Raw genomic sequence first — 27,326 nt, forward strand, 5'->3', positions numbered from 1 at the left:
TGTACACAAATACGTGCGGGGCGGAGCTTTTTGAAAGATTATTACAGTTGAATTCTGTCACCGTTTAAAAAGTCAAGATTTGTGGGCCTAACAAGGTCGTACCGGCGAAATCTTTACAAGCCGTGCTTACACATGGGAGCGGCTAATTGATCGTTATCAGGAGGAGGGCGAGCAGTATTGACGTCTAACGGAGGAAAGACCCAGTGAAAAGGCCTCAATTAATAATTTTCGCTTTTCAACGAACGAAGTGTATACACTATTTAGCTTGGATTAACGTCAATACAGGGAGTTTACGAGATTTTTTTTATGTTTCATCCGTATAATTTTGCCAACATTCTTGTATTTTTTATAGACAAGCATACATGCTGGCTTGTTGAATAAGGTAATATACATACATATATGTGTATAAATATGTTAGAGTAGTGTAATCTTACCTGCAACTGAAGTACTAAATATAGTCGTATTTATATATAGTTTTACGTGTTAAATGTACTATAACAGTGTAAATTTATCTGCAACTGGATTTACAAATGTACATAGGATCGGGCAAGGATGGCAGTAGACGCGAAACATCTGTAGAGTGTGGTATACCTCAGACGATGATTGGAGTCGCAAGTAAGCGTTATATCTGCGTATGATACAGCAGACCTGGCCAACAGGAATAGTTTGAGTGACATGAGTGTGTTTATGTCCTCTTTGCCAATTCCCTGAATATTTATAATTCTTGATTCGTGAGATTCTCCTGCTGGAAGTGTATGTATAGAACTCCCCGTCAGATGTTGATGTTTCTCAGGGAACGAGCGAGAAACCAGACCAACAGAGGATCTTGTTCAGTTCTGGGATAAAGACGGAAAACTGGAGATATACTTTAAATTTATCTCGGCGGTAAAAGACAGACGAAGAGAACGTTATAATCTATACCTTGAAGGTAAATGTTAGAAGACTATATCGGCGGTAAAAGACAGACGAAGAGAACGTTATAGCGGATATACCTAGAAGGGGTATAATGTCTTATATCGAGTATAAATAAAAAGACAAAAAGAGGAATTACATTGCATTGTGTGGAACCAAGGATATGTCCGGGACGTTATATAATCCCGAGATGTAAGGATGAGACTGGACACTTGGAAGCGACACCTGTTGGCTGTAGTGGGAATACCGGTGACTGTCCTCCTACTCGGACCGTTGCTGTGGATGGTATCGGCACCACGCGATGATATATACAAAGAGTAAGTATAGATGGGGTGGGGTGTTAATACGGCTATCTCAACACATCGACGTATATTATAATGATGAGTTGTTCCTTCCTCGTGTGTTAGTTTCACTTTGACTGCGCACGTTCGTCAGCACAGGTATACTGATAGCGGTATTCGATATCGTCAGGTAGAGTTTTTTGGACATGTAAGAAATTACTCATGGCATTTAATGTGATAGCGACAGTGCTGACATGTCCTTGTGGATGACAATATGAAGGTTTCAAAACGCTTTAACACAGGAAAACACATACATGTATAGAGATGTAAGCGGAAGTATAAAGTGTCGAATCAATATTACTATTTAACTAGTATTAAAAGTGTGTTTTTCTGTAGAAGAAGATAATTATTATAATATGTGCCAAGTCAGACAATTTTTATTGAAAGGTCAGATTAATATTTAATTTAAACCACAAACATGTTTACTTCAAATATGCGTGTTGCGAATTCTTCGTTATTACGACATATCGATCGGGTATGCTTGCAGAAGATATTCTCAGAAAAAATCAAATTTCATAACAAATTGTGTTCGCCTCCCAAAAGTTCCTGTGTTGATAACAAACTCTTTACGAAGTCCTAACTACCTGAAGAAAGATGTGGTCGTCTCAAAAATCTTCATAACGATTTATCCATAAAGGGAAATCTGTTAAATGTTAGTACCATAGTTAGAGTTAGATATAAACTGACGCAGTAAGTATTTTAAAGTAACGACACATGCACTAACACATAGATTTTATGTAAGTGTAATCATAATCTATTACACGTTCCACTGTGTCGTTACAAAGGAATCCTACCCAGTCTATGGTCATACCACAGGGCCGACAGGTGTTTGAGAAAAGAAGGAAGTTAACTGATGATAAAAACTCAGTATGACATATATCATTGAACAGAAGTAATTATCGATCATTTTATTTCTTATTTTGCTGACCAACATCATAGTTCAATGTTCCCTTTTCTTTTGGTGCACATTTGAACTAAGAATAAGTTTTATATCAACTGGCCGTCTTTTGTCGAATATTGTACAGTCATCTGTGAATTCTTTCTCTCTCAGCCGTCCATGTGTTCTTCATCTTCTTTAAGAAGACATTGTTTGTATTGCCTTTTAATCTTATGCTCATTCTCAACAATTAACGTGGGATTGACACCTTTCTAGAGCTAGGTCGTGTGCTTCCTCGAAGAATTCCTCACAATAAACATGGAACAATCAAACGGACATAGTTTACGATTCAAAAATGTTTCCTTCCCGGTACGTGTACAACTTACTATAATTATCAATACAAATAATATTTGCCGTGCAGGCGAGGTTCAAGTTATGGTATGCACCGCGCTGTAGATCTACGCGATACGCGGCTTAGCAGGTATTTACTGTATTTATAAACAGGTTAAAATGACTTAATGAATTGTCCTAATTACCTCGTGGAGGTATGTAGCCAATTTGACTTGTCTAACAGCTGTTTATCGTGTCAAAAAGACAGTTGATTGCAGGCGCATAGTATATGGGATATGCCGTGAATAACTTACCACTCAATAGGAATTGTAACCCTTCTAATGTAGGAAAATGAACACTAGGGACCCCTTTCTTTTATTAAGGGACACTAAGATTTCTGCAGGGAACTCGTACCACTCCCAAAAATATACAATGCACTGGAAACCGCTTTTCTAGTTTGACTATAGCTTTGATAAATCATTTCTGAAAAGAAAATCATCTCTTGTGGAACTTTGATGAAATCATAATAATGAAGATAAAATAAACAAAATATCAACAATAGTGTTTTGAGTGTAAAATGTCAGCGAGCAAAAGTAGGATTCAAACCCTTAACTTCAGAGTTTTAAACTGTCACTCTAAACAACCACAGTTTATAAAAACAAACGAACTGGAGGGGAGGTAAACGATTCACTCTATTGCGATACAGTTCACTCTATTGAGATACAGTTCACTCTATTCAGATACAGTATTGAGATACAGTTCACTCTATTGAGATACAGTTCACTCTATTGAGATACAGTCCTGAGATACAGTTCAAAGTGTTGCTAAACTTGAGAGTAACTAAATTGCGGACTATGTTAAAAGTATATATCAATCTGTTTGGAAGAAATATGTATATTCATATAACAAAAAAATTCTTTGAAACTAATTTTCCACGATTTCATGTCCCTGGTTTTAGGATACAAACTTAACTCCCTTTGCAACACAATACGAACATTTACTGTTTTTAAACATTTTGAAAATTGTACATTAAGTGTCAGCATACCAATAACGTTTGGTCAATTGTGTGTACCGACTGTTTTAACGGTTCATTACGAGACACATAATGAGCGTTTGATTATATCTTCAATTTCTAGATAAATATCAAGCGGTCCTTACCAGAATCGGGGCAATAACCATCACTTGTTATCATCCGTGTAAGCTATTAATGTAACATTGGCTGAAGTAATAGAACCATTTAAACCTAACTAAACTCATAATATTTAGCCAATATCATGTAAATCGGTTTTTTAAATATTCGGAGAAGTAATTAGGCTTGCTAAAATTTGGTTAATTTAAAAATCAATATTTGACAATCTCTTTTCATTGCAAATATTGGTTATCATCGATTTTAACTGGAAAATCGTTTCCATGTTTTGATAATAACAGTGATGTTGAATGACAATTGGCGACATTTAGTGAAATATTAGTGGATGAAATGATATGTCATTGACAGAAAGGATAGACAAGGGTAGATATTAATTTGGATCTGGTAATGGTTATTTTGTGGCGAGATTTTAATTGATGTAATGTATTGTTAACTAATTTATCATGTTATGATTGGGTTTTGAAGTACCAGTCGTTGTACAGGGGCACCTGGATAATCTAACGAGCTTCTCTTACGTAGCTGAATAACTCAAATAGCCTATCAAAAATGGCAATCAGTTCCGTAAACTATTGTCTACGATGTCCAACTACACGGGAAGAACGCTTACAAGGAAAGATAATAAGAAATTATTGAATGAGTTGTTATAATCCTGAAACACACATTAGACCAGTAAAAGTTTCTTATTTACAAGATATAAGATGCTTAACCGTAAAGATTGCTCTGTGTTGTACGATATTTTAGTATCAAGTGGTTTGAACCTGCTCCTGCTTCAGACAAATGTCTTAACCTATTCACCTTAATCTCATTACCTCCACCTTAACGTGCAATCAATACAATGTCAATGAAGTAAAATAGGAAATCATTGTTTATATTTGTAGAAATAGGATTTTGTATGTATATAATATAGATGAATTTTAATCCCGGACATACATTCTACCATTGATTTTGATTATTGAGAACGTTGGAGGATACTCGTTCCACTGCTGAAAATGTAACAACGCATTAGAAACTACATATGTCTTTTTATGGTTTGATTATATCTTTCATACATGTTTGGTTTGGTTTGGTTTGGTTTGTTTGTGTTTTACGTCCTATTAACAGCTATGGTCATTTAAGGACGAGCCAGGTTTTGGTGGTTGAGGAAAGCCGGAGTTACCGGAGAAAATCCACCGACCTACAGCCAGGACCTGGCGAAATTAACATTGGGCGAACATTTCGAAGTTTGACTGAGCGAAAGTTTGACTGGGCGAAAGTTTCCCGGTATATATAAAATCTCCATATATAACATGCAACGAACTGCTCTCCCAATTACCTTTATAAAATCTTTCAAAAAAAATAAAATCGTTACTTACAAACGAACCTTATTTGTGAAACAATATTAACGATGTTTTAACGTTTAGATGAGGTAGAGTGGGTTGGACAATGAACCAAACTTTATTACACTTAAGATTTCGTAAAGAAAGTCTGTTGAAAGAATACTGACGTCATAGTTGCCCCTCGCGTTTAATCTATGATGTCATCTCAATGAACTTTATGACGTCGCGTGAGTTGTTATAATGTATAACATACATAAGCTTGGCAACGGCAACTGCATAGTATGATGATATTACACTTCATAAAACAGACCATAATGATTTGATGTTGAAATTTAACACTGCGTGAAAATGAAACCATAACAGATATTTATAGTTCTATATATATATAATTCCAGGCTTTTAGCAGAACAATTTATCATATAGTTAGATGTTTTAATTTTAACAGTAACGCTTTAAAACGGTCGAGAAAATATATACATTGAATTCAACGGAACAAACATTGGAACATTAGCCAACCACAATATCTAAATCAGCTATTGATTTCGTGTGCATTATGGTGGCTAATAAATAACCTTATTTCACGCTCATTCAAATAACTGGGGTTTAAATCACTATGAAATAAAATAATGTCATTATATTGAAAACCATTCACAAACACGATGTATTCAATTTAAGAAATCGCGTTAACGTAATGGCCTGTAGATTTACGACTTTTCGTCCGTTATAATGTAATGGAAAAATAAAACCACCAACTAAGCACTTAAAATCAGTGATGCGTAATTCAATTAACCCTAGCTAATCCTTAATACCACATAGAAGTTGACAGTAATGTGTTTCCACATGAGTGATCTGTCTACGTTATGCGTTAATGACGACATGCGCCATTAGCAAGCTGAGCCGATCATCACAGTAGGCAGTAATGAGCTGATGCATCCTCAGAGTCATTACACTACTCAGATATAATCTAATTGATAAAATCAGATCATTTAAAAAAGATATCTGCAGTAAATTTACCATTATTAAGTACAACGTGTCATAAAATGTAGAAATACAATTTGTTTTGCATAAGATATATGCATGTTTCGAGAAATATGCCTACATCGGTTATGCTGAAGGTAAAAGAATCACATTGCAAAATTGTAAATCAGCTGTTACATACATCAATCTGTTACTTTAATATACATGTGGCTGGTAAACGAAAAAAGGATAACTACCTTAACTAGGTATAGCTTATGACGAAACTTATGAATTATTGATTATCTATATTTATGAAAAATGGTAAATAGGAGACGATCATAAACATGACGTGTATCATGTATGTGTAAGTTTCCAAATCGTCTCTGGTTTGTAGTTTGGGTTTCTCGGGGGAGAAAGTATTGTCTTATCCACATGTGGCATTCGTGAAGATACCAAACTATGAAAGCTTCGTTCAGCAAGCTTGACAATGTCTGAAATGTACATCCAAGAGATGTAAATTAAAACATGTAAATAACTTTAGCCAGATAGCAAATGTGGCATAATAATCAAGTTCGCAACAATATATTGCAGTCTGATCTTCAGTCTGTATGGAGCAAGACATTGAGAAAATTGGGATGTTAAAAATATGTATCCTTAAATTGATCCTCATGAGGTAAAAACGATAATTAGAAATATAATTTCAGGCCAAATAAACCTATACTGTTGTTTCCGTTTTCGGTTCTATAGCGGCAGGGTGCCAGCTTTAACTGTTTTTGTCTGACTTAAGGCCAAACAATGTGTTTGTCTGAATTAAGGCCAAACAATTCAATGTATGTATTAAACAATAGGATTAGAAGGGGGAAGTAAAACATATATGTTTGTTGTGTGGCCTAACTAGAAAGTGTTTTTTTGACCTAATCGAGAATCTCCTCTCCTCACACGATACTCTCCTAACTTGTGCGTGACATATTTGATATGGCATTTATAAAATATTACTCGTAAAGGTTATGTACTGTTCGAAGAGAAGGAAAGGCCCACATACAAGGAGCACAAATGTATGACACATAATTCATAGCGTAAACCGCAGATTGGCGATAAGTTTAAAAATCAAATTAAGTGAGAAAGTGGGTAGAGTAAATATTTAAACAGACACTTTCACACAAGGCAACACGAATATGCTGGTACAACACGATAAATAGAGCAGCCTATCAAACAATGACCAATAGTTCCCACTCGCTCATGCATAAGTCTAAACAAATTACTGTAAAGCATGACTAGCCACAGCTCAATAGATTTACGACATACAATAAAACAATTTTTCAAATTAGGATAAAAAATATAGGTGACTTCATGCTTTTTCCTCCATTGCGTGCACAGATTAGGTTAAGTTGTGCTGAACTCTGGTCCGTCTTTAAAAATGGGTTGCTGTGGGTTCGAGTCACTAAAACAACCGGGTTTTCTGATTTATTTAAAGGACTGTCGTAAAATCAGTATGTAATTGTTTCATGACGCTGTGGATTAAATAAAGGAATAACTGTTCGTTTAATTAGTTTAAATATACCCAGCGTGACTTTATGACTACATTGTACAGTTACCCTTGCCCCGTCATACTTACTTTTTCGTTTTAGTCGTGACCACTACTGTTATCTCAGTTCTCTTTTCAGTCATTTTCAGTCGCGATCACAACTGTAACCTAATCCCGCGTTTCGGTCATAACTTCTGTGACCTAATCCGTCGTTTCAGTCGTTTCCACTACTGTAAGCTAATCTCTTGTTTCAGTCGTAACCACAGTGACCTCCTGCGTCGTTCCAGTCGTTATCATTACGGTGACTTAATCCTTCGTTTCAGTCGAGACCAGAGAGGCATAACCCTCGAACATGTTTCAGTCGATACCAGAGAGGAATAACCCTCGTTTCAGTCGTTACCAAAACGGCATAACCTTTCTTTCAGTCGTTAAGACGCTGTAGTATATTTTTACCTGTTTTTTGACGCTGTAGTATATTTTTATCTGTTTTCGACACTACAGTTTACTTGTACCTGTATCGTGTGCTGATGCTGAGGTATATTTCTTAATTGATATGTTCTCTTTTTGGCTTCGGCATTTTGATTTAAACCTATTTTATTGGCTATTTCGGCATAATATTTATTGATCTCAGCTCTGAGGCCATAGGAAAATATAACATTCCCCCCATTGGTTGATAAAACATTTGATTCACCTCAGTTAAGATATATATTTGTATACCTTTCTTTCAAACCCCCATGCGGCGCGAAGCACCGCAAGGTTTGAACTGTAAACACTTTGTCCACTTCCAGTGCTTCCCCATGTGTGATAGCCTTTTGGGAAATTGAGGCCGCATACTCTCTAAAAAGATAGGAGAATAATCATTCATTATAACGTTTTTTTTTCACAACTTCACAATTAATATCCTTTTTGTTTGGAAATAGTACCAGTTAAAAGTAGCAAACGGAAAACTTGCAGTGAAAACCTATTTAAAATGGCGCCCTGTTTTGTTGTCATGCGTGACGTCATATAAATCATGCGTAAAAATAACGCTTCAAATTTCCGCGCTTTTCTGATATAGCAATATTTGCCAAGAGTTTCGTGAAAAAAATATAAGAAATAGAAAAAAATATGTTTTTTTCCGTTGAATACGATATTTTTATTTCACGCGTATAACGAAGATGTGATAACAACCAAAAGATCAGCGTTAAGGCAAAGTGTTGTCGAGAAGTAATAACTATTATTCGAATGGGGGTTATGATTGACGCTTTAACCCAGAAGACGGTGGACATTTTTAAGAGAAGCATTTCTTAATATGTATGCAATCAAGTTAGCACCCACTGTTGTATTAATAAGGCTATATGAGAACCGCATCAATATACTCTAAATTTATTAATTTATAACAGAATATGTCACACGGTTATAAATTATGTATGATATTTAATAAAATACAGGATATGAAATCAATAACAACTGAAAACCGTCCCTGTTTGCATAAGATATATATACACATGATATTGGGTTCATAACTGTGTTTGCCGGGTGCGAATTATTGTATTAAAACTTGTAGTAAATAAAAACTATAAAACAGACGAGAAATGACTAAAGCATCAATTTATTGTCGCCATTAGTCATGTTAACACACTGGGTACTCGACCCGGTGACAGGGTCGCCCGATAGTGCGCGCGGCATACCCATGGTATACCAGGTTGCTAAGGATCCCCGGTAATTCTTCAAACTTTACACATAACAGTTACGTGTAAGCTGACATCACAACATGTATTGCAACTACTGCGTCAATATAATTCTTAATCAAGAATTTTCCAATAATAAGTAAATCTTGTTGACTTGGATGCATTTTGATGATCATATTGCAATTCATTAATTCTAAGTGAGGCTGCAATGTAATCCTATTTCATAGAAATTTCAAATAATTCAAATATATAACAAAATATTGCCAAAGAATGATATTTAAATAATATTTGCAAAGATATATTTAGACTTTTCCATTGTTTTGATTTTTGAACTTAACGGGAACTGATTTTTTTTTATATCTAAATTTACTTTCGATAACAACCCGGGCCTTCGTAATTTGAGATTCACTCCTGTCGTGTGCCTGGTCAGGTGAGTGTATGAAGGATTAACCTGTAAGCTAATGTTTGTCTTTCTCAAACTGCCGTTGACAGTTAGAACAACCCAGGCTTAGAATTGTCTCGTCAATTACATTATAAAGGGAGAGTGACACCACTAACTACCACGAGATGACACTCTGATGTTTGACGTTTGCACGAACTTGAACTTGCAGTAGCGTAAAACCCGCTTAATTCGAACTAGACACACTGAAAGGTCCAGTTAAGATAGGTTCAGCGTTCGAGTGTTTGAAGCACCCGGGTAGGTTATAAGATTAGGTATGGAAACGTCCTGTAGAGAACGGGGCATTCGACTATCCACGTTCGACACATTTGAGTCTCACCGTGTGCAATTAAAACAACGTAATTGTATGGTCACAAACCTGTTGACTGAATGTTGACTTCAGATGGGTTTGTTAAAGTTTATGCATCCACCACCAATCCGGTTGTCCCACTATCCGTCTATATAAACGCTTTCCCTGTAACTCGACCGCCTTAATTCTGTACTACACAGGAGGATGTCTGACTCCACACTGTATACAATCCCTTTACCTCAGTATCCCAATTATCAGTTATAACTGTTTAGGATTTTTTAGCGGTCAAAGTTTAATAACATCGTAAATATTCTAAAAATGGCAATACCATTATAAACTAGTTGGCTATCTTATGTATATGAATTTCTACTGAATTCTGTGTTATGTCCAAGACAAGCCTAAACTGTTGGCATACAGTGTTCATACCTATAAATTTTACTTTCTGTTTTAATAAATAGATTTAGAGATTTGATAATTACATTGCGTCTTCGGTATTAGTTTAAATGTCATTTTCAAAAACGGACAAACCTGAAACGTAACCAATTTTCAAAGTCATACGAAAGTACATGTAGTTTAAAAATTTAAAAATTGCCCGGTCCCCAATTCAAGAACGTTCTTTAAAGAAATGTTTCAAACTTGAAGTTTTGAAAATTTAGAAGTTATGGACATTTTCGTTACCAAATTTCATTTAAATTCAAGAGAAAATACACTGTAGTAGCAATATTTGTGATGCATGAAAATGAGTTACAATTTGATGTTCCGATCAACCTAGATTCGCGGCTTATAAAAAAACAGTGTTTCTATGTTTTCAGACTTACTTATTTTGTAATCGTTTGCTACAAGTATCCGTGGTCAATGTTTTAGTCATATTAGACAGACAAAGTTCTTTTTATACAGTAATACATTCCTTGCTTTAATTCAGAAATCAGGTGTCACCATTGTTATCATTAACGAGCTGGTCGTTATAATATGTACTCTGCAATTTCAGTCAAGCTGCAATTTATATATATCAGTCTTTACTTTTCTTCGACATCGCTCCAAATAATGGACATTTCACATCACAAAAATATCCCTCTGTTATTCATTTCCACGAATCATAAAAAAAGACAAGTTGCTTATTTCATATCGATGGTCGAAACGTTACTAATAAACATATTCATTTTCAAATGGTTTTCTTATTATTTCACTGATCACATATAATAGATTTCACAGAGAAACGTTAAAAATGTTTCTAGATTTAGTAAGAAACGCTACATCGTAGTTGATTTTGTGCCAGCTATCCGAAGAATTATTTTCATCAACATTTAAAAAGACATCTATAAAAAAGTGTGTTTTACAGCTAAATATTTACTTTTGTTAACCGAACTGATTCTTACCAGATAAGAAAATAAACCGATAATATAGCGAGCTTGTACATGTGTGTCAGTGTCAGTCTTAAGATATAGGGGGGCTGTTCCCGAGTTATACATAGTGCGCGTGAAATGCGTGGCAGACTGACACATGCCTAGCGATCTGAACGCGAAGATACAGACGCAGAAACATAACACAGATGACGCTGCAGTCGAAAGCATCCGCTTTAATTTGTCAAACTAGTTTGGCAGGACGTCACTGGTGCAAAAGGATTCCTGCGAGATCGCAAACTTAACACTGGGGAATGATGTGGTATATAAAGAATTTGTTACGTTTTATTCAAGGTGTCAATTTCTCCAAAAAGCGATAAAGTCATACGAAACGGGTTCCTTGAAAGATTCCGCTGAATAAATGTAGGTAGAAGGGAAAAAATACATGTGATGCAATGGGGGCATCAGACCAAATCTGTTTCCTTATGAATCAAAGACACTCCGATTCTGCAGACGGGATACTCATTAGTCGCCTCATACGAACACTCGATGACTTACTTCAGATTGCTTGTTTCGAAAACGGAATCATACAGCACAAAAAGTAAAGCTCTATTCAAACATCATATGTTTTTTCCTCTAGAAATTAAGTTTGGAATAGGCTGGCGATGTACGTTGAAGGTCAAAAGTGATGTCTGTTTGCTTCCGTGCACGTCTTTCAGTATTTAGCTATGTGTCGTCTGCAATCATACGAAGTTCATGTTTGCCATTTGTCTGTCCTTTGTTTCATTTCTGTTTATCCACTGCATATTCTTTGTCAGTACATGGGACAGTGCTGTCCTTTGAAATAAGGTGTTTAGTCGTCACGAAAAATTCATTTAAGCCACCGACTGCTTACGAGTTTATGTTTGAGTTAATTGACAAGGAACAGGTTTATGTGAATGGTAATTCGAAGGAAATGGACGCGATGTGTTGTCATATTAATTAACTCATTATTCTAGATTCGATTCTCGTGCGGATTGCATGCAGAAATGCTGTCTGCTGATACGTTATCTGTTTTACCGTAGCTGTGTGAACAGAAAACCCTATTGACGAACATTGCAATCTGATACAATATAGACAGAATGTAAGTAGGCCAATGTTTTTTTTTTACTTAATTACATTGCACCAAGACTCGGGTCAACCGGTTTATTATTCCAGTACACACACAGACAAAATCACCAGCATTTTAATTCACATTTCCACGGTCACATTATTACTAACCATTTTACATTCGCATCAGCATAACTAGGACGAAAACGTAGACAAAAAAATCAACTTTTATTATTGCTTAGCATTTAGGAATAAAACGTGACAACATGCCGTGTTCATTTACGTTTTGTATTTGAAATTAATTAGTGTTTTGTTCACAAGGTTTTTGGGGCTGAAGTTCGGCACCAGTACCAATAAGATTCAAATGATTGTCTCCCTACATCGCTACAGAATGTGTCATAAAATCTGTCATTTATTAATTTCTATTCATACATAAATTTGTTTTTCAATTTCTATTTTCCTTAAGCATACTAGATTACAGGATATATTGTATCTAAACAAGTCTTAAATCGTCTAAAAAGAGCGAAACATGCACCGAGAAGGTAGTTTTAAACACATTGATAGCCCCTTATTTCAACATAAATATTCAGACTCCAAAATAACGTAGGACTTTTGTGGTATAATAACATACTATGTAATGGTACATTGTATCAGTCACTTGGTCATCAGCATCTCGGAGTGGCCCGACGATGTCTTTGTTCCTTACGAATATGTTGAAAGTATAATGTATTCACATTTTCTAAATACACATTAGCTTTAAACGGCACCCTGTTCCACCATGTATTATTGCCACCCATTTGTATATATGTATTCTCTACACTGTATTGTTTATGAGAATAAAACAATTGTCATTGTCATTGGCAATGTATATAACCTGGTTGAATTTATTTGTCCGAGTATTCAGGATTATACGGGCTCATTGCATTCAGCGAGACCTAGCAGATGATTGATTCATACGGTTTCGCCGGTTTGAACTTAGCCAGACCTAGCTAAATATCTAGTTGATGGAGGTTTTTCCGGATTATACAGAAAAGTTTTTCAAAAGGTCTATATTACGTAGTGCATACCCGACTCTAGCTTAAAGGTGTGGGGGACAAACATCCCAGAGCAGACGAATAGCAGGAATGGCAAAAGGGAATGAAGATAAAATATATACATGTCAAATGCTCGTCTCTGAACAGACGGTTCCAATTTCCCAGCATGCCTATCGCTGTTCCGGCGTCATCCCGATAACGCCACGTGCTGGGAAATGTTTCACGAGCTAGTTTGGACACTCTGACAGCTCCTATCTACAAAAACTATCTACGGATTTTTTCTTCTTCGTAGCTCTGAATTTTAAGGATACGTCCCTCCTTCAGCGTCTAGGTGTAAATGAACATGACATTAACTGGAGAAAGGGATGGAAATATGCTTGTTCCGAATTTTCTCAAATATAGCTCTCTGGTCTACGTTCTCGGTAAATGTTAGAAATGATAAATAATATAAAGCACTGTTAACTTACATTTCACCACATCACTTGCTTTAAAGATGTAGACATAGATTTTCTGTTGACGCCAGTTTCCATAAAGATACCATAATAGATGACTAATAAATCATTAAAGCGTCCTAGATATTATTTGATGATATTGGTTGTGTGCGTTTGTCTGATTGGCCATGTGTGACCTTGTGATACTAGGGAATACAAAGTTTTAAAAAGTTTCTAATCGTGGACATTCTTCAGGGAATCTATCTAAAATGTCTGAGACATTCCGCAGATATCACGAGAGATTTTGTCAAATTATCAGATTGATAATTTAAATTAAAAAAATTAACCAATGTTACTATAGAAGAATTTAAATGCGGTCAAAATACATATGAATGCATTGAAGCCAGATTAATTTATAGGAATTTTAGTTCCTCATACACTTTGCTCAACCAGAGAACGTGCCACGATATATGTCGCAAAAAGTTTCTCCGGTGTTGTCTTTACTATACAGGTGATATTACATGGGTACGTATTACCTTCTCAACAGTTATGTGATTACATCATTACTAAATAGCAGCAAAGGGATATGATAAACAAGGCGACATGATTGATCAGACTTGACATAGTTCATTTGCAGAAAACTTTTCTGTCTTGACAATAATGTGCTCAGATGAAGTTGGCCTAGCTGTATAGGTACATATTATTTATGTAGTGTCAAATTATGACGTATTTCCCTCCATTCAGTGTAAAAGTCAAATGGTTAATCGAGAAGGGAAAATAAATCCCCATATCTGTCAAAAATGTCTGCGCGTGATACACTTTTCACGGGTTGTGTTACGGAGTCGGGCGAGTGCTGTACTCGCTTTCGTATGATTTTGACGTGTTCCAGTCCCCTTTTTACTTAAACTTAATTCTTGTGAGATGTTTATGAGAACACACGATACTTCAAATGTCATTAACCTGATACAAATACAGATGGCCCGCTTGAAAAAAATAGAAAACAAGAAATATCTTTTAAAATGAGTGTTATAATTACAATTAAACATCTGTCGCCAATTTATCCCAAAAATGTTTGTTTTTCCCTTTTTAATCTGCCTATCTCATCGACTTAATAGATTTTTATTATCAAGTAAATTAAAACAAGACAACGTCGTTAAAAATCTGAAATATACTCTGGAATAAAAATATTTATCGGTGCATGTCTTGTTTTCATTTACAAAAGAATGTTATAAGTAAAATTTCTTATAAAATTTTCTTTCGTGTATGGTAAGTTTGATTAGTGTCAAAATCGAAATATAAAAATAACTATAATGATAGGTTTTAGCTAATCAAAAGAATATACAGATTCGTCGCAACCCTGCACATTGACGTAGGGCAAAATCGTCAGTAATCAGTTATGATACTGATGTAAATGAAACGAAACATTTAACACTTTATACGTAAGTCAGTATCACACTACAGAGAATTGGACCATTCAGGTTATGTTGGGAAAATGCCATGGCTATGGATAATAATTACACTAAGATTACAAAATCAAAACTCGATAATCTACAAATACGAAACTAAAAGCCTGCAATCTTAATCATTAACCATTATCCTCAATGACCAGGTTACCTAAGAATCTGTAGCATACGTTAATAAAATTGTTTGTATCAGTATCTTGTTATTGTTTGTATAGCTCTGTAAAACTTTTAATTTAGACGGAATTATTTTTTGCACTGATAGCTTAAAGAATCAATGATTTCAAAAACTGAGAGACACACACATCTAAAGACTTCTAGTACTAGGACTTTTGTTTAAATATTGTTTATTGACTGTAAGGTTTAAGAAAACATGGAGACAACAAAACCGCAATCCAAACACAACAACAATTAAACCAGGTCAAAATATGATCAACGGAAACAATCCTAGCTTTTCAATTGCTTCTCCCCAGAGCAATGTCACACATGGCAAAAACAATGCAATAATAAATACAAACAATTGTTTATAATCATATATAATTAACCAACTCTGGACTACGTAGTACATTTGACAATGACGTGTTAAACTATTCGTTGCGTTTATGACACTGTGGTGCAATTGAACCAAAGCCATCGCACTGTTGAATCCTCTGTCAATTGTTTCCTTCGTTGTAGCTCAGTGGATGGGAAATCGTTTGTGGCAATATCCTTTCCCCAGTAGCAACATCTTAGTCTCTTCGGTTTAAAGTGCATAGATCACAGTGTTTGTCGTTATTCCAGAATTTGTTCTAAGCATAAAGATGGTTTCGTCCTCTTGCAGCCTGTTGACGAATATTTGTTTTCTTAGAGTTGTCTAGAGTAGCGCATATACTATAATCGTCGTAAAAGAATTTTGCCATTGTCATCCCGTCTTGATTTCTAAATCTGATTGCATCGTCTGTTATGATAAAACATCTATTCACTGTGTTCTAGACCGTTGATGACCCACATGCTCCCGTATATTTGACTTGACAGATGAAAAAGGACCACGTGTGGTGTTGAAAGCATGAAACTTTTCGGGACACCGGATTTCGCTCTTGTTTCACTTGTAGGTTTCTGATTTCGTTACTTTTGTTTTGGTCTCATCAATTCTTGTGTTATGTATCGTCAGTCATGGGTTCAGAGTCTGTGTATCGTGTAGTTTCATGACTGTATTAATACAACGAAAATGTGTCGCGAAACAATTCATGTCTTTGAAAATGTTTCTTGAAATGGTACCATGAAATTATTTATTCCCCGAATACGGACCGCGAAATAGATAATGCCGCCAAATAAATATCATACGTGTATCATTTGCAACCATAAGAGCTCTTATGCGTGTATTATGTCTGTCAGTGTAAGCAGGCAGAGAAACTACAACTGGAAAGTCAACAACAGTTGTATTGTGAACGACTCAAACCTATGAACACACCACTGTATCAATGCCACATTCAAGATTTATTTCTACTTATTCGTCAAAAACCACTCTAGTTTTATTTACTCAAATGCTAGACTAAAAGGCATAAGGGTCTATTTCCGTCAGAAGGTTAACACGAAGCGTCACCGGATCGCGGTATTTGTATCCATACGCCCACACGAACTGTCTCTTCATTGACCCTCGCAGTAGAGTTCAAGTATTAAGTTTAGAAACAAATAAATGACTTGAATATTGAGACCTTATTGTTCCTGATGTTCCTGTTCACCGGGGTCATTTACGTGCAATTGGAGAAATGTAAGCTCTAATTTCCAACAATTATCCAACCTATTTGCCTTGATTCCGAATGTTCATGCGTTCTTCCGGTTTCCCGTAATTTCGTCCTGACACATCCGGTGTGAATATTTAATCGCTCAACAAGATGATTAATTATATAGTCAGGGAACGATGAAGGCATCGTTTTCTGGTAAACAATTGTATATAAGGAAATTGAAGTCGCATATTATTTTAGCTGTACTTACCCATTCAACTTAACGTATGTACATGTAAGAAATAAACCTCTCATAGATAGCGGCGTACACAAGTTGTAGCAGAATGTCGAGTGTTTATGGTATTTGGACATGCAGTATTTACGGCTTAGTGTAAATCATGTCTTGTTTATAACACTGGTAGCGCCGAGGGGCTCTCCCTTGGGTACACCAAAGCATCGGTAGCGTATATAGCAGGGAATGTTTCGGTCACTCCCTTTTTCTCTAATTATGTTTGCTTATTAACACATATGTGTCATGAACTAATAACAAAAAAGAAAGATTAAATATCCTTTCACTGTTATTGTAGATATTAGAAAATCCTTGTTTGTTGTGCATGGCTACTTTACCTTAGTGAACGACCTCGCGAATTTGACATCATTACCTGTTTATAAGCCCTCTTATTGATGCAATTTTAACTATTTCCGTTTGTAGTAAGTGCTTTACAAGGGTTTCTCTTCTCTCTCCCTCAACATTTTAGAGTGAAAATATGTTTATTTCATTTTTATATGTTGATGGAATATAGATATAGTATGCACTTTTTTCAAGTATTATCATTTTGAATTCCAGGACATGTCATATCTATATTGTCATATTTGATTCTAAGCGAATAAATACCTTTATTAAGTACAATAGGACTATTGCAGGGTTCACCTGTTGTGTAAGAAATGTAATGAATAGGCGAAATAATACTAATATGATCACTATGGAGCTAAGCCTTACGTAGATCAAAGTATCTATTACTTGCTATAAAGAATACAGTGTTCAAATCCTATGTGGGTTTCAATCAGATCAAGCACACTGCGTTGGACAGCTTAGGACAGACTGGTATGCATACAACGCAGGGGATATATTTTGTATCTAATAACAGAAGTACTGGCGTGCGTGTACTCTGCTTACATACAAATAATAATACCATAAGCGCCCGAAGCATCAAGAACTATATATATATATATATATATATATTCAGAACAAAAATACATTGTATTTCGAGGATTTTTGCTGCAAATTGTCTTCTGTTACTTTAGTTGTGTTCCTATACGTCTGTGTTATATATCAGGATCCTGTTAATGCATTTCTACACGATTTATTGACTTTATTTTTAAACTTAGCTACAAACTTTTATTTTAACACGTCGGTCTTCATCTGTACTCAATGACTTTCGTCATCACAGTTTATAAATATACCTTGACACTTAGCAGTGGGTTCACTTGGGGAACACTAGCCGAAATTCTGTATTAGCTCACGTGTCAAACGGTTTAAATCCAAATTTCAATGATTTGATTGATAATTGGAATTTGTTTTAAACAGTTAGACTTTGTCAAGTGACATAATAAATCTGTAGATTTATCAGTGATCCCGCCGTGTGCCCCTCCAACCTGACAAGCTTGGTGGCATTGATAGGCGTAAGCAGTCTCTGACAGCTGAATAAAACATCTACAATAGAGGATCACGAGAGGATCTGACAGGTGCGATCACTGACTGGTTCAATTGCTTGCACCGTACCGATATCTCCGTGTCAAGCTGGGGATAACAGCCACAGTGTGGGATACCAGCTGCGCCAAAACATTTTAAACCCCTCACCTAGGATTATAATTTATACGCGGCAACCCTAGGCCTGTATACAGTATATTAATATCACATACTTTTAATATTCGATCCATCGCTTTAAATCCATTCAGTTTCAGAATTAATATTAGTTCCTACTGGATGATGACAAGGCAATATATATATATATATATATATATAGAAAAAATAAAATTAACGACCGACTAAAAAACTAGCTGCTTTCACCCTTCACAGGGCTCTTGACGCCAAATTGTCCACCAATCTTGTGTACTTCGTGACGTCACGTTACTATTGTAGTGTGATGACATGTAATTGTGACGTCACGATGTTGTTCTCTTTTGAATAAACCTGAAGAGCCCTGTGAAGGGTGAAAGCAGCTAGTTTTTTAGTCGGTCGTTAATTTTATTTTTTCTATATTTACTTCCTTCACATGGACATTTAATCACTTTTTATTATATATATATATATTTATATATACTGTTATCAGATGATTTAGTAGCTTCTGAAAATAACCTTTTTTCTGAAATAGGTTTGAATACCGGCTTAGAAAATGATCTTGGCTCCGGAAGGTTTTCTTCGGTTAATATATATTTTTTACTAAAGAAAAAAAACCCAGGCTTTACATTTAATTTCACATGAGAACAAGAATTTTAGCTATTTTTGAATTTTCGAATGCAACTTAAAAATAATCGATTCATGTACAAGAATTTCTTTCATCAATCAAGCTGTTAGAAATGCAAAATACATACATGCATTGACTAGTTAAATGAGAAAAACAACCATCAATATTATCAAATATAGGAATATTATACCAGAGCACAAATGATATGCAAACAGTAATTCAATTAAACAAAAGTCAATGGAATTAACAAAGGAATGCTTAATTATAATTTGTTCATCTACTTCATCGACAATAGTCGCAATGTGAATCCTTGTCAATTCTAGACAATGTCATCCTCTCAATGTGAATCCTTGTCAATTCTAGACAATGTCACCCTCTCAATGTGAATCCTTGTCAATTCTAGACAATGTCACCCTCTCAATGTGAATCCATGTCAATTCTAGACAATGTCACCCCTCAATGTGAGAACTTGGGAAGTGACAACAAATCCTAATACAGTTGTAAGCAAAAACGTTTCATACTTTAGTTGTTTCTGTTGGTTCAGAATACACTGCATTTTAACTAACTATTGTAACAAATGTTGGAACGACGTTATCGAGCACACGGCCATACGATCAGACGACAAACGCAGTTAAACAGTTCAGGAATTTCCGTTAAAATTTGAATTTATCGTCACGACACGATTGGGTACCGATTACACGAAGTGTAACGGAAAGACCCGATCGAACACAAAAATGAGAGGGAAAATATAGTTAAAGTGTAGAACAGACGTGTTGCATCCATTGATTGGAGGCACGGTAGTTTAGCGGGCTCTTGACCAAAGGGTTGCGGGTTCGAGTCACGACACGTCACTGTGTTGTATCCTTGAGCAAGATACTTCACTCTGTCTGTTCCAATCTACTCAGCTGTAAATGAGTACATGGTTGGGCATTGCTAGAATTGTTGAATGATAGCTGTGAACGTCGAAATGGTAGCACCGGGTGTATGCTCCCTAGGGCGTTTGACTGGTTGCAAATGCCCTATAACCACGGATAATAATGTGTGAACCGCTTTGAGACGACCTACGAACTAGGTTGTGATAAAGCGGTAGTATGAACCTCGAATAATAATAATTATTATTGTTATAAAGGGTGTAAGTTAAAAGCACTGCGCATCATATGATGGGTTCTAAAATTATCGCTAGAAAGTCGTTATAAATATAATTTCCTTTATTTATCTGTTTTATTGAGTTGTGTTTTAAACTTTGATGATACTGCCTAAATGACAACTCAGTAACCATTTTTCATTCAACATATAGTGCTCGCGTTTTTTATAAAATATTATTGGAACTGCACGCTGTTACATCTTCAAATGAATTATTAAACATATTTCAGCACTATAATACAATTGACAAAATGTTGACAAACTAAACAATTGTATACTACAGATATTTCTTTGTGCGGTTTCAGCAATCATTTCTCTTCTTATAATGTTATTTTTTTTATACATTTCTAAATGATTAAATATACAAATGATGGCCTGACACTAGTAATTAATTTTGAAAGCGAAAATTACCGACAAGCACACGCAAATAAAATGTTATCAATAGCAACTTCAGGCATGGACGACCATGCACTGTTATTGAGTACGTAACCTTATAAATCCTTTCATGTCAATCGTTGCTGACACAAGCCATATATTATTGAAATGATAACTGGCACGCAGCTTTTACCTGTCCACATGTTGTTAAACTTACCTGCTGAAGAGGAGATTTAAAGTCCAGCATAGCTAGACAGATTTTGGAAAATCCTATTATGTATATGTAGAAATGAAATGCACGTGTACTCACTAGTTATGCGTGGATGCATTTAATTGGACCATTCACTGTCGATTCGGCACAGCACAACACATAAATACCACGATATATTTGTTTTCGCGTAAAGCATTACTTACGAATTTAAAGTAGCACGCGATCACGTATATGTTATACATGCTGAAAGGAACAAAAATCATTTTTCTATTCCCAGATGAGTACCGACATGTGATTCGCGAAATTGTATGCACGAGAAATAAATGTATTCTACTCTGTGCTAATATGAACATATTTAAAAGTTTGATTTTGTTTTATCAGTCAGCTTAATATTTATTTGATAATATAAAAATGGAACAACCATATCTAGTAATGATGTATACTTTTAGTTTTTATTATAAGAAGGTTTTTAAATAAAAAATAGTTTACTTCACACAGTAGGAATGAATTGGACTGGATTTGTTACAAACGCCTTTCCATGATAAACAGACGTATACAATAATGAGTGACATGAAAAAGACTAACGGATTTCAAATACGTTTTATAGTTACCGTAGGTTAAGAGTTAAGGTTGATGAAAAAAGGTAGGAAGATGATTGCAACACGTCTGGACAATTTTGATGAAGATTTGGGTCGATTGATATTAAAGTATTTGCTGACCATACCGGCAGAATAAATAAAGCAGACCAATACCAATAGCCTTGTCTTTTCGATTATCCATCACTTCCCTTCCCTTGTCTTTCGTTATTCTGGATGACTCTGGTCCTTCCATTTAGAAATTCCTGCCCTGCTTACCATAAGTAATGTTTTTCATTGTCATTGCCGTACGAATCGTCTCTTATTGACCTTTTTGTCTGGTGTGCCATACTGAGGACACAGATGAAAGTAACTATACTTAATGTACCTCTGGCAAAACATGGACTCAACATCATATCTTATCTATTTTTCCTTTGTTCTTGGTAGCCTGTTGTCGTAACAATTTGACTAGTTGGGAGGTGATCCGTTGTGATATTTAGTGCAGTAACTAGTTAAGGGGTCTTGAATTGGCAATCATCTGTAGAGCTGATTGTTAAATAGTATTCTAAGTTTAAATATAATGCATCATATTAAACAAAAATGAAGCAAGCCATACTTTGATATTTGTTTTTAAAAATACATTCATACAGTTTATACTAATATCACATTTAATATTGTATACCGGGTATTTTTTGCGGCTACATTATTTTCGCGCTTGTTGCAAGAGATTCAACACCGAATTGAATAACTCAACAAAATATTCCAGCACCAGACATTACTGTTATTTCTAGTTTGAGACAAAGACCAAGATGACCTGTTTGCAAGGTTTGATCACTGTTGTCTGGCAATTGACACATACATATCGTAAACGTAGTGAATCTATTCAGGTCACTTTTTTAGTTCAACCAATCAAACATATATATATCTGCATTGCGACAAGGTTATTACAGGTAACACATACAATGTACTGTTACTTGTCGAGCATGATTTTATATAATAGAAACGTGATCAATTTTACAACAAACATGAAACAAGTGTATTCAACTCTTCACTTTGTTGGCCCGGATGGAAACGCACCGGAGGTCTTAATGTGGGAGGAAAACCGGGGTACACGGAAAAAAAAACATGTGGTCGGGTAGGTGACCCGATACCTTTTCACATCCGGTTGGGGATTTCAAACTCCGGCCGTTTTTTATTAAAAGGCGAATGCGGTATCAACTGAGCCATCCGACCACCCGAATAACATTCTATTAACCAGTCCATACTTGAATATCAACAGGCGTACGTAGTATGAAGTTAACGAAGCCATGCAACAGATGATCTTAATCAGATTACGGAATATCAATTGCTGGGTGAAAACTCGAAAATAACATTGCGCGAATTCAAATCTGTATACAGTACCAATCTAACTAAACATACAGTCTATATACAATGTAATACGATGTATCTAACGCTACCTATCTGACTTAACATGAAATGTAGCAAGGCTCATATATAATGTGTATATATTAACTACAAGGTATCTGCATTTAAATGCAGAATTAATATTTTTGCATGAAAGATATTTATCTGTAGATAAAATCTAGCTATTAATCAATATACAAATCTGTAAATGGACACATGTGTTGATATAGACCTAAAGTCAGAGTAAACAATATCATAGGCATTAACAAAATAGTGTACACAAAACAACGTATTTAAGTATCGAGCTAGTCCAACCCCGTAACATCTGTATAAACTGGTATACAACTTAACCTTACTGTCACCGACAAGTGAAATAACGTTTATTTACTAAGTAATGACAAATAACAACAAAAGATTCTAACTCTACCATGTAATGGACCCACAATAATCAAAATTTGACATAAAACAATATAAAAACATCTCGGCAATAACTTTATATTTTCCTTTATATCTGAACTGGAGTGTTTTCCAAGCTGACCACGCCGTGTTTGTTCAATCCTTGAACTGGTTCGCATCCTAAGTAATCCGCTATTGATTTAGTGTCATACCGAGTGTAAACAGGAACAGTGGCCTCAGTCCACGTGGAAGCTGGTGAATGGCTGTCGATAGCGAGTCGTACTAAACCTAGGAATTAGCATTGTATGTTGAAGACAAGGTATTTTTGTTTCACGGACCGCCTGTAGTGTGACATATAATCGATACACAGATGGTGTGGTACCAAGGGCAGATAATCAGATTGTATTTTCGTCCCTATCATTCGGAATTCGACAAGGAAAAATCAATAAAATATGACATAACCACTTCTAATCTATGTAAAATCATATGTATAAGGGAAAAGTTCAAACTTACGTTTGCCAACATAATTGCTAACAAACGTCTGTGCTTTATATTTTTTGTGATGATTTTTGATTGCACATCTCGAAAAAGGCTTAATAATACGCCAGTGATGGGAACTTTAATTGCATCTGTCCTCCGATTTCCTCGATGCACTTTAATAAACCGGATCAAATAATCACTGTAAGTAAAATATTGATATATTGAATAAATGTTATTACACAAATCAGAGTGAACTAGCTCGTACATACTAACTCTTACTTAGGGCTTGAATCCCGCTTTTGTAGATTTCATGGGGTGATGAATTGAATTGGTCTTAAAACAAATTCAACATGAACTGCTTTACTAAATTTGTTTCAAGAAAAATTCAATTCGTCACCCAATGAAATCCTCCAAAGAAAGATTCAATCTTTATATTTCAATCAATATGTTTTTTTTTGGATAATTGGAACTTGTGAAAGTCCATTCTGATAGTTTGTCCCAGATTCTGGAGCTAAGTCTACGTATTGACGTAATGTAAGACAATATAGTCCGTCATTGATGGACCATTAACAAAATGATGTTGTACTCTGATAGTTCAATACAGCCAAATTATGAAGGAACAAAACACAAAAACATAGTCGAATGTCATGTTTAAGTTTTTGTTTATGAACTCATAAGTTGAAATATAAAAAATTCTGACGCGTATTCATACGCTCGCACTGACAGTGTTGATCTGGTCGATTTCATGGGCAAATGTCGTGTATAAAGACTCACTGCGGACACATTTATTCACATGTTCAAATTTACTCATCGAAGTTTTATGCTAAACTCGACCCAGTTCATGAATAAATCGCTCCAGTTTTACATCATTCTCGTCCAATAATAAGACAAAGTCATCCCAGTTTTAAAACAGTGTTAACTTAAGTTTTATGAAGATTAATTGGCTTTACGGGGAATGACAATGCAATAGATTTACATTAAAGTATGCATTGTATCTGATTCTTACCAGTTCCAATCAATCGCTGAACATTCGTAAGTCTTTACTATTTCAAAGAGTTTAATTATCAGGATTTTCTTGATAGATGCTTCCTATTGGCCTGATCAATAATGACTGAGACCGTTTTTCCACTTGAGAAGATACAATCTACTTTAAGGAAACGTTACGGTTTTAACCTCATTCTTCCTAAGATGTTTCTGTTTTCCATGATTAAAGACTTGTATGCCGTGTCTTAGATCATCAATGACCTACATACTTTCCTGGATCTTATGGGAGACATCATAATTTGGTGCTCAGAACAATTACCGCTCTACAGCACCTGATTTTGCGTCGATTCATTTGTATTGATGTTAAAAAGGTCTCTCCTGTTGTTTCCGTTTCTTCCAAGTATCATTTTATATTTTTTAATCCGCTCATGTGTATTTTGTATACATTATTTTTGTTTTAAGGAAATTCAATTGTTGAAAAAAAGGTTTATAGCACCATGATCTCATTTCCAAGTTTGTTTACTAACTTCAATGTATGAAGGTTTTTAATTTCTTACATCTCATTCATTAGAACAATTAAACTGAATGTCACTGGGTTTTTTTTCAGGTTTTTATCTACAATTAAGATTAACTTAATATGCAGATGAGACTCGTTGATCCAGCCACCTTTTCTTTCCAGCAAAATGGACTTGATAATGAGATAAAGAGATCATCAACCCTTTTGGCTGTCTATAAACACTAACTATACAGGTCACTAAGTAAAGGCTCGGTGATTCAGTCGGCTTCTTAGTTCCCAACAAATGTGTCTTAATACTGTGTTTGAAACTACAGTAATATTTTGAATAAAAAAGGCGACTCTGCCCCCTAATTCAATTAGGGCAACTGGATAAGAGGTTGCTAGGTTAACGAGGTATACTTGTATTTCTTTCCTCGGTATCATTGAATGTTAATATATCTGTTTTCATTTTGCAGAAAAGACATCCATTTAAGACGGCTGGTTAGATCACTCCACAGTCTAGAGAAGGATCGACAGCTGATTGAGGACTCGAAAAGTGATGCTGATAAAAAGACAGTGTCCTCCAAAGTACCATGGCTTCAAAAAGACTTCAACAAGTTCTTGCCAAACATATATCTGAGAAAATCCACGAAGCCGACAATACGAGATTCTGCAATAGTGTTTCTTCAGCAGGAATTTGCCTCTGCGGATAAACTACTCCATACGTGTTTGTCAAATATATCGTATGACAAAGACCTACCCATGTCACCGGTGATGCATGTGCAAAATCGATTATTGTGGAACGCGGGAACGAAAGATTCCTTGGCATTCAAGGAACGGATAAAAGTGCACCGTGGTCCTTATTCTTTTGGTGCCTGTGATAAAATCAATGTTAAATGTGCCCATTTCATCATGGTACATGATCCATTTGAGTTAGCAATGTCAAGTTATGAATTTTGTAAAGCAGATCCATATCATGAAAAGTGTACAGCGTTTCAATCAAAATCTGTTTCCCTAAGGGAATGGATACTTCTTCAAAAAGGTGCCTTATTTTACCAGTTACTGTTTTCGCCAGAAATGTGTTCACAAGACAAATCAAGACAATTAAAATATCTCCAAAAATCACAATTGAATTCCACCATCCATGATCAAGATCAAAGGAATCCTTGTTGGTACAGACAGAAACTGTTGTTAGGTCAAGCGTTAAGTGATACAGATATCGGTCATATTACGGACTTCATTGTCAATCACCTCTCCGATTGGTTCGCCGTGATTGGCCTCGGTGCTGATGTAGATAGCAGTTTAGAAATGTTTGAAAAAGCTTTTGAACTTCCTTTCACCAAGTGCCTTAAAAGTGACAGCGGCAATGATTTAAACAACAATAATAGTTATAACAGAGCCAGTCACACTGAATCAGAGGAAGATGAACCTTCTGATGACTATGATGACGATGACACCTTAGACTTAAGAGACGACTTTCGTATACAGGAAGCAATGCTACCAGATCTGAAAATTTATAAGGAAGCCAGGCGACTGTTTCATATTCAGCAACAAATCCTTTTAAACAAAGTATAATAGACATTATGTATTTGTAGGTTTGTTTACATTTGTTAAATAAATATGACATACAATAATTTGCATAAACGTTTGTATAAAACATTTACAGTAAAATCTAAATTAGTTAAAAACCACTTATGCGGTGAGTGGAAAAACTACATAAACATAAAAAAGACGAACAGTCCAACTTTGGTTTTGTTAAAATATATCTGCATTAAATGCATTTAGCGCCTGGTATAATTAACAAAATTGATCTAAGACGCCTTAACTGAGGTTTTGTTTGTAAAGTATTTAAAATAACACAGATCAAATTTCGTTTAAAAGTTTTGATAACAAGATCTAATAAAAAAAAAAAA

At 35.3% G+C, this 27,326-nt stretch overlaps 1 protein-coding gene across 1 annotated transcript; it reads left to right on the forward strand.

Moving 5' to 3' along the window:
- Positions 1-27,326, forward strand: LOC110464920. Its single transcript, XM_021520396.1, has 2 exons — positions 1-1,229; positions 25,890-27,326. Exons 1-2 carry the CDS (start codon positions 1,111-1,113, stop codon positions 26,986-26,988), a joined length of 1,218 nt encoding a protein of 405 aa, XP_021376071.1. The 5' UTR covers positions 1-1,110; the 3' UTR covers positions 26,989-27,326.

The sequence above is a fragment of the Mizuhopecten yessoensis genome, unplaced genomic scaffold, assembly GCF_002113885.1.
Source record: "Mizuhopecten yessoensis strain PY_sf001 unplaced genomic scaffold, ASM211388v2 scaffold11041, whole genome shotgun sequence".
NCBI lineage: Eukaryota > Metazoa > Mollusca > Bivalvia > Pectinida > Pectinidae > Mizuhopecten > Mizuhopecten yessoensis.

What these genes read in the sequence shown, in the direction of transcription:
- LOC110464920 (XM_021520396.1), top strand. Translation starts at nt 1,111, where the DNA reads ATGAGACTGGACACTTGGAAGCGACACCTGTTGGCTGTAGTGGGAATA. An exon ending in CGCGATGATATATACAAAGA is followed by an intron (nt 1,230 to 25,889) that starts GTAAGTATAGAT and finishes TTCATTTTGCAG; the next exon opens with AAAAGACATCCATTTAAGAC.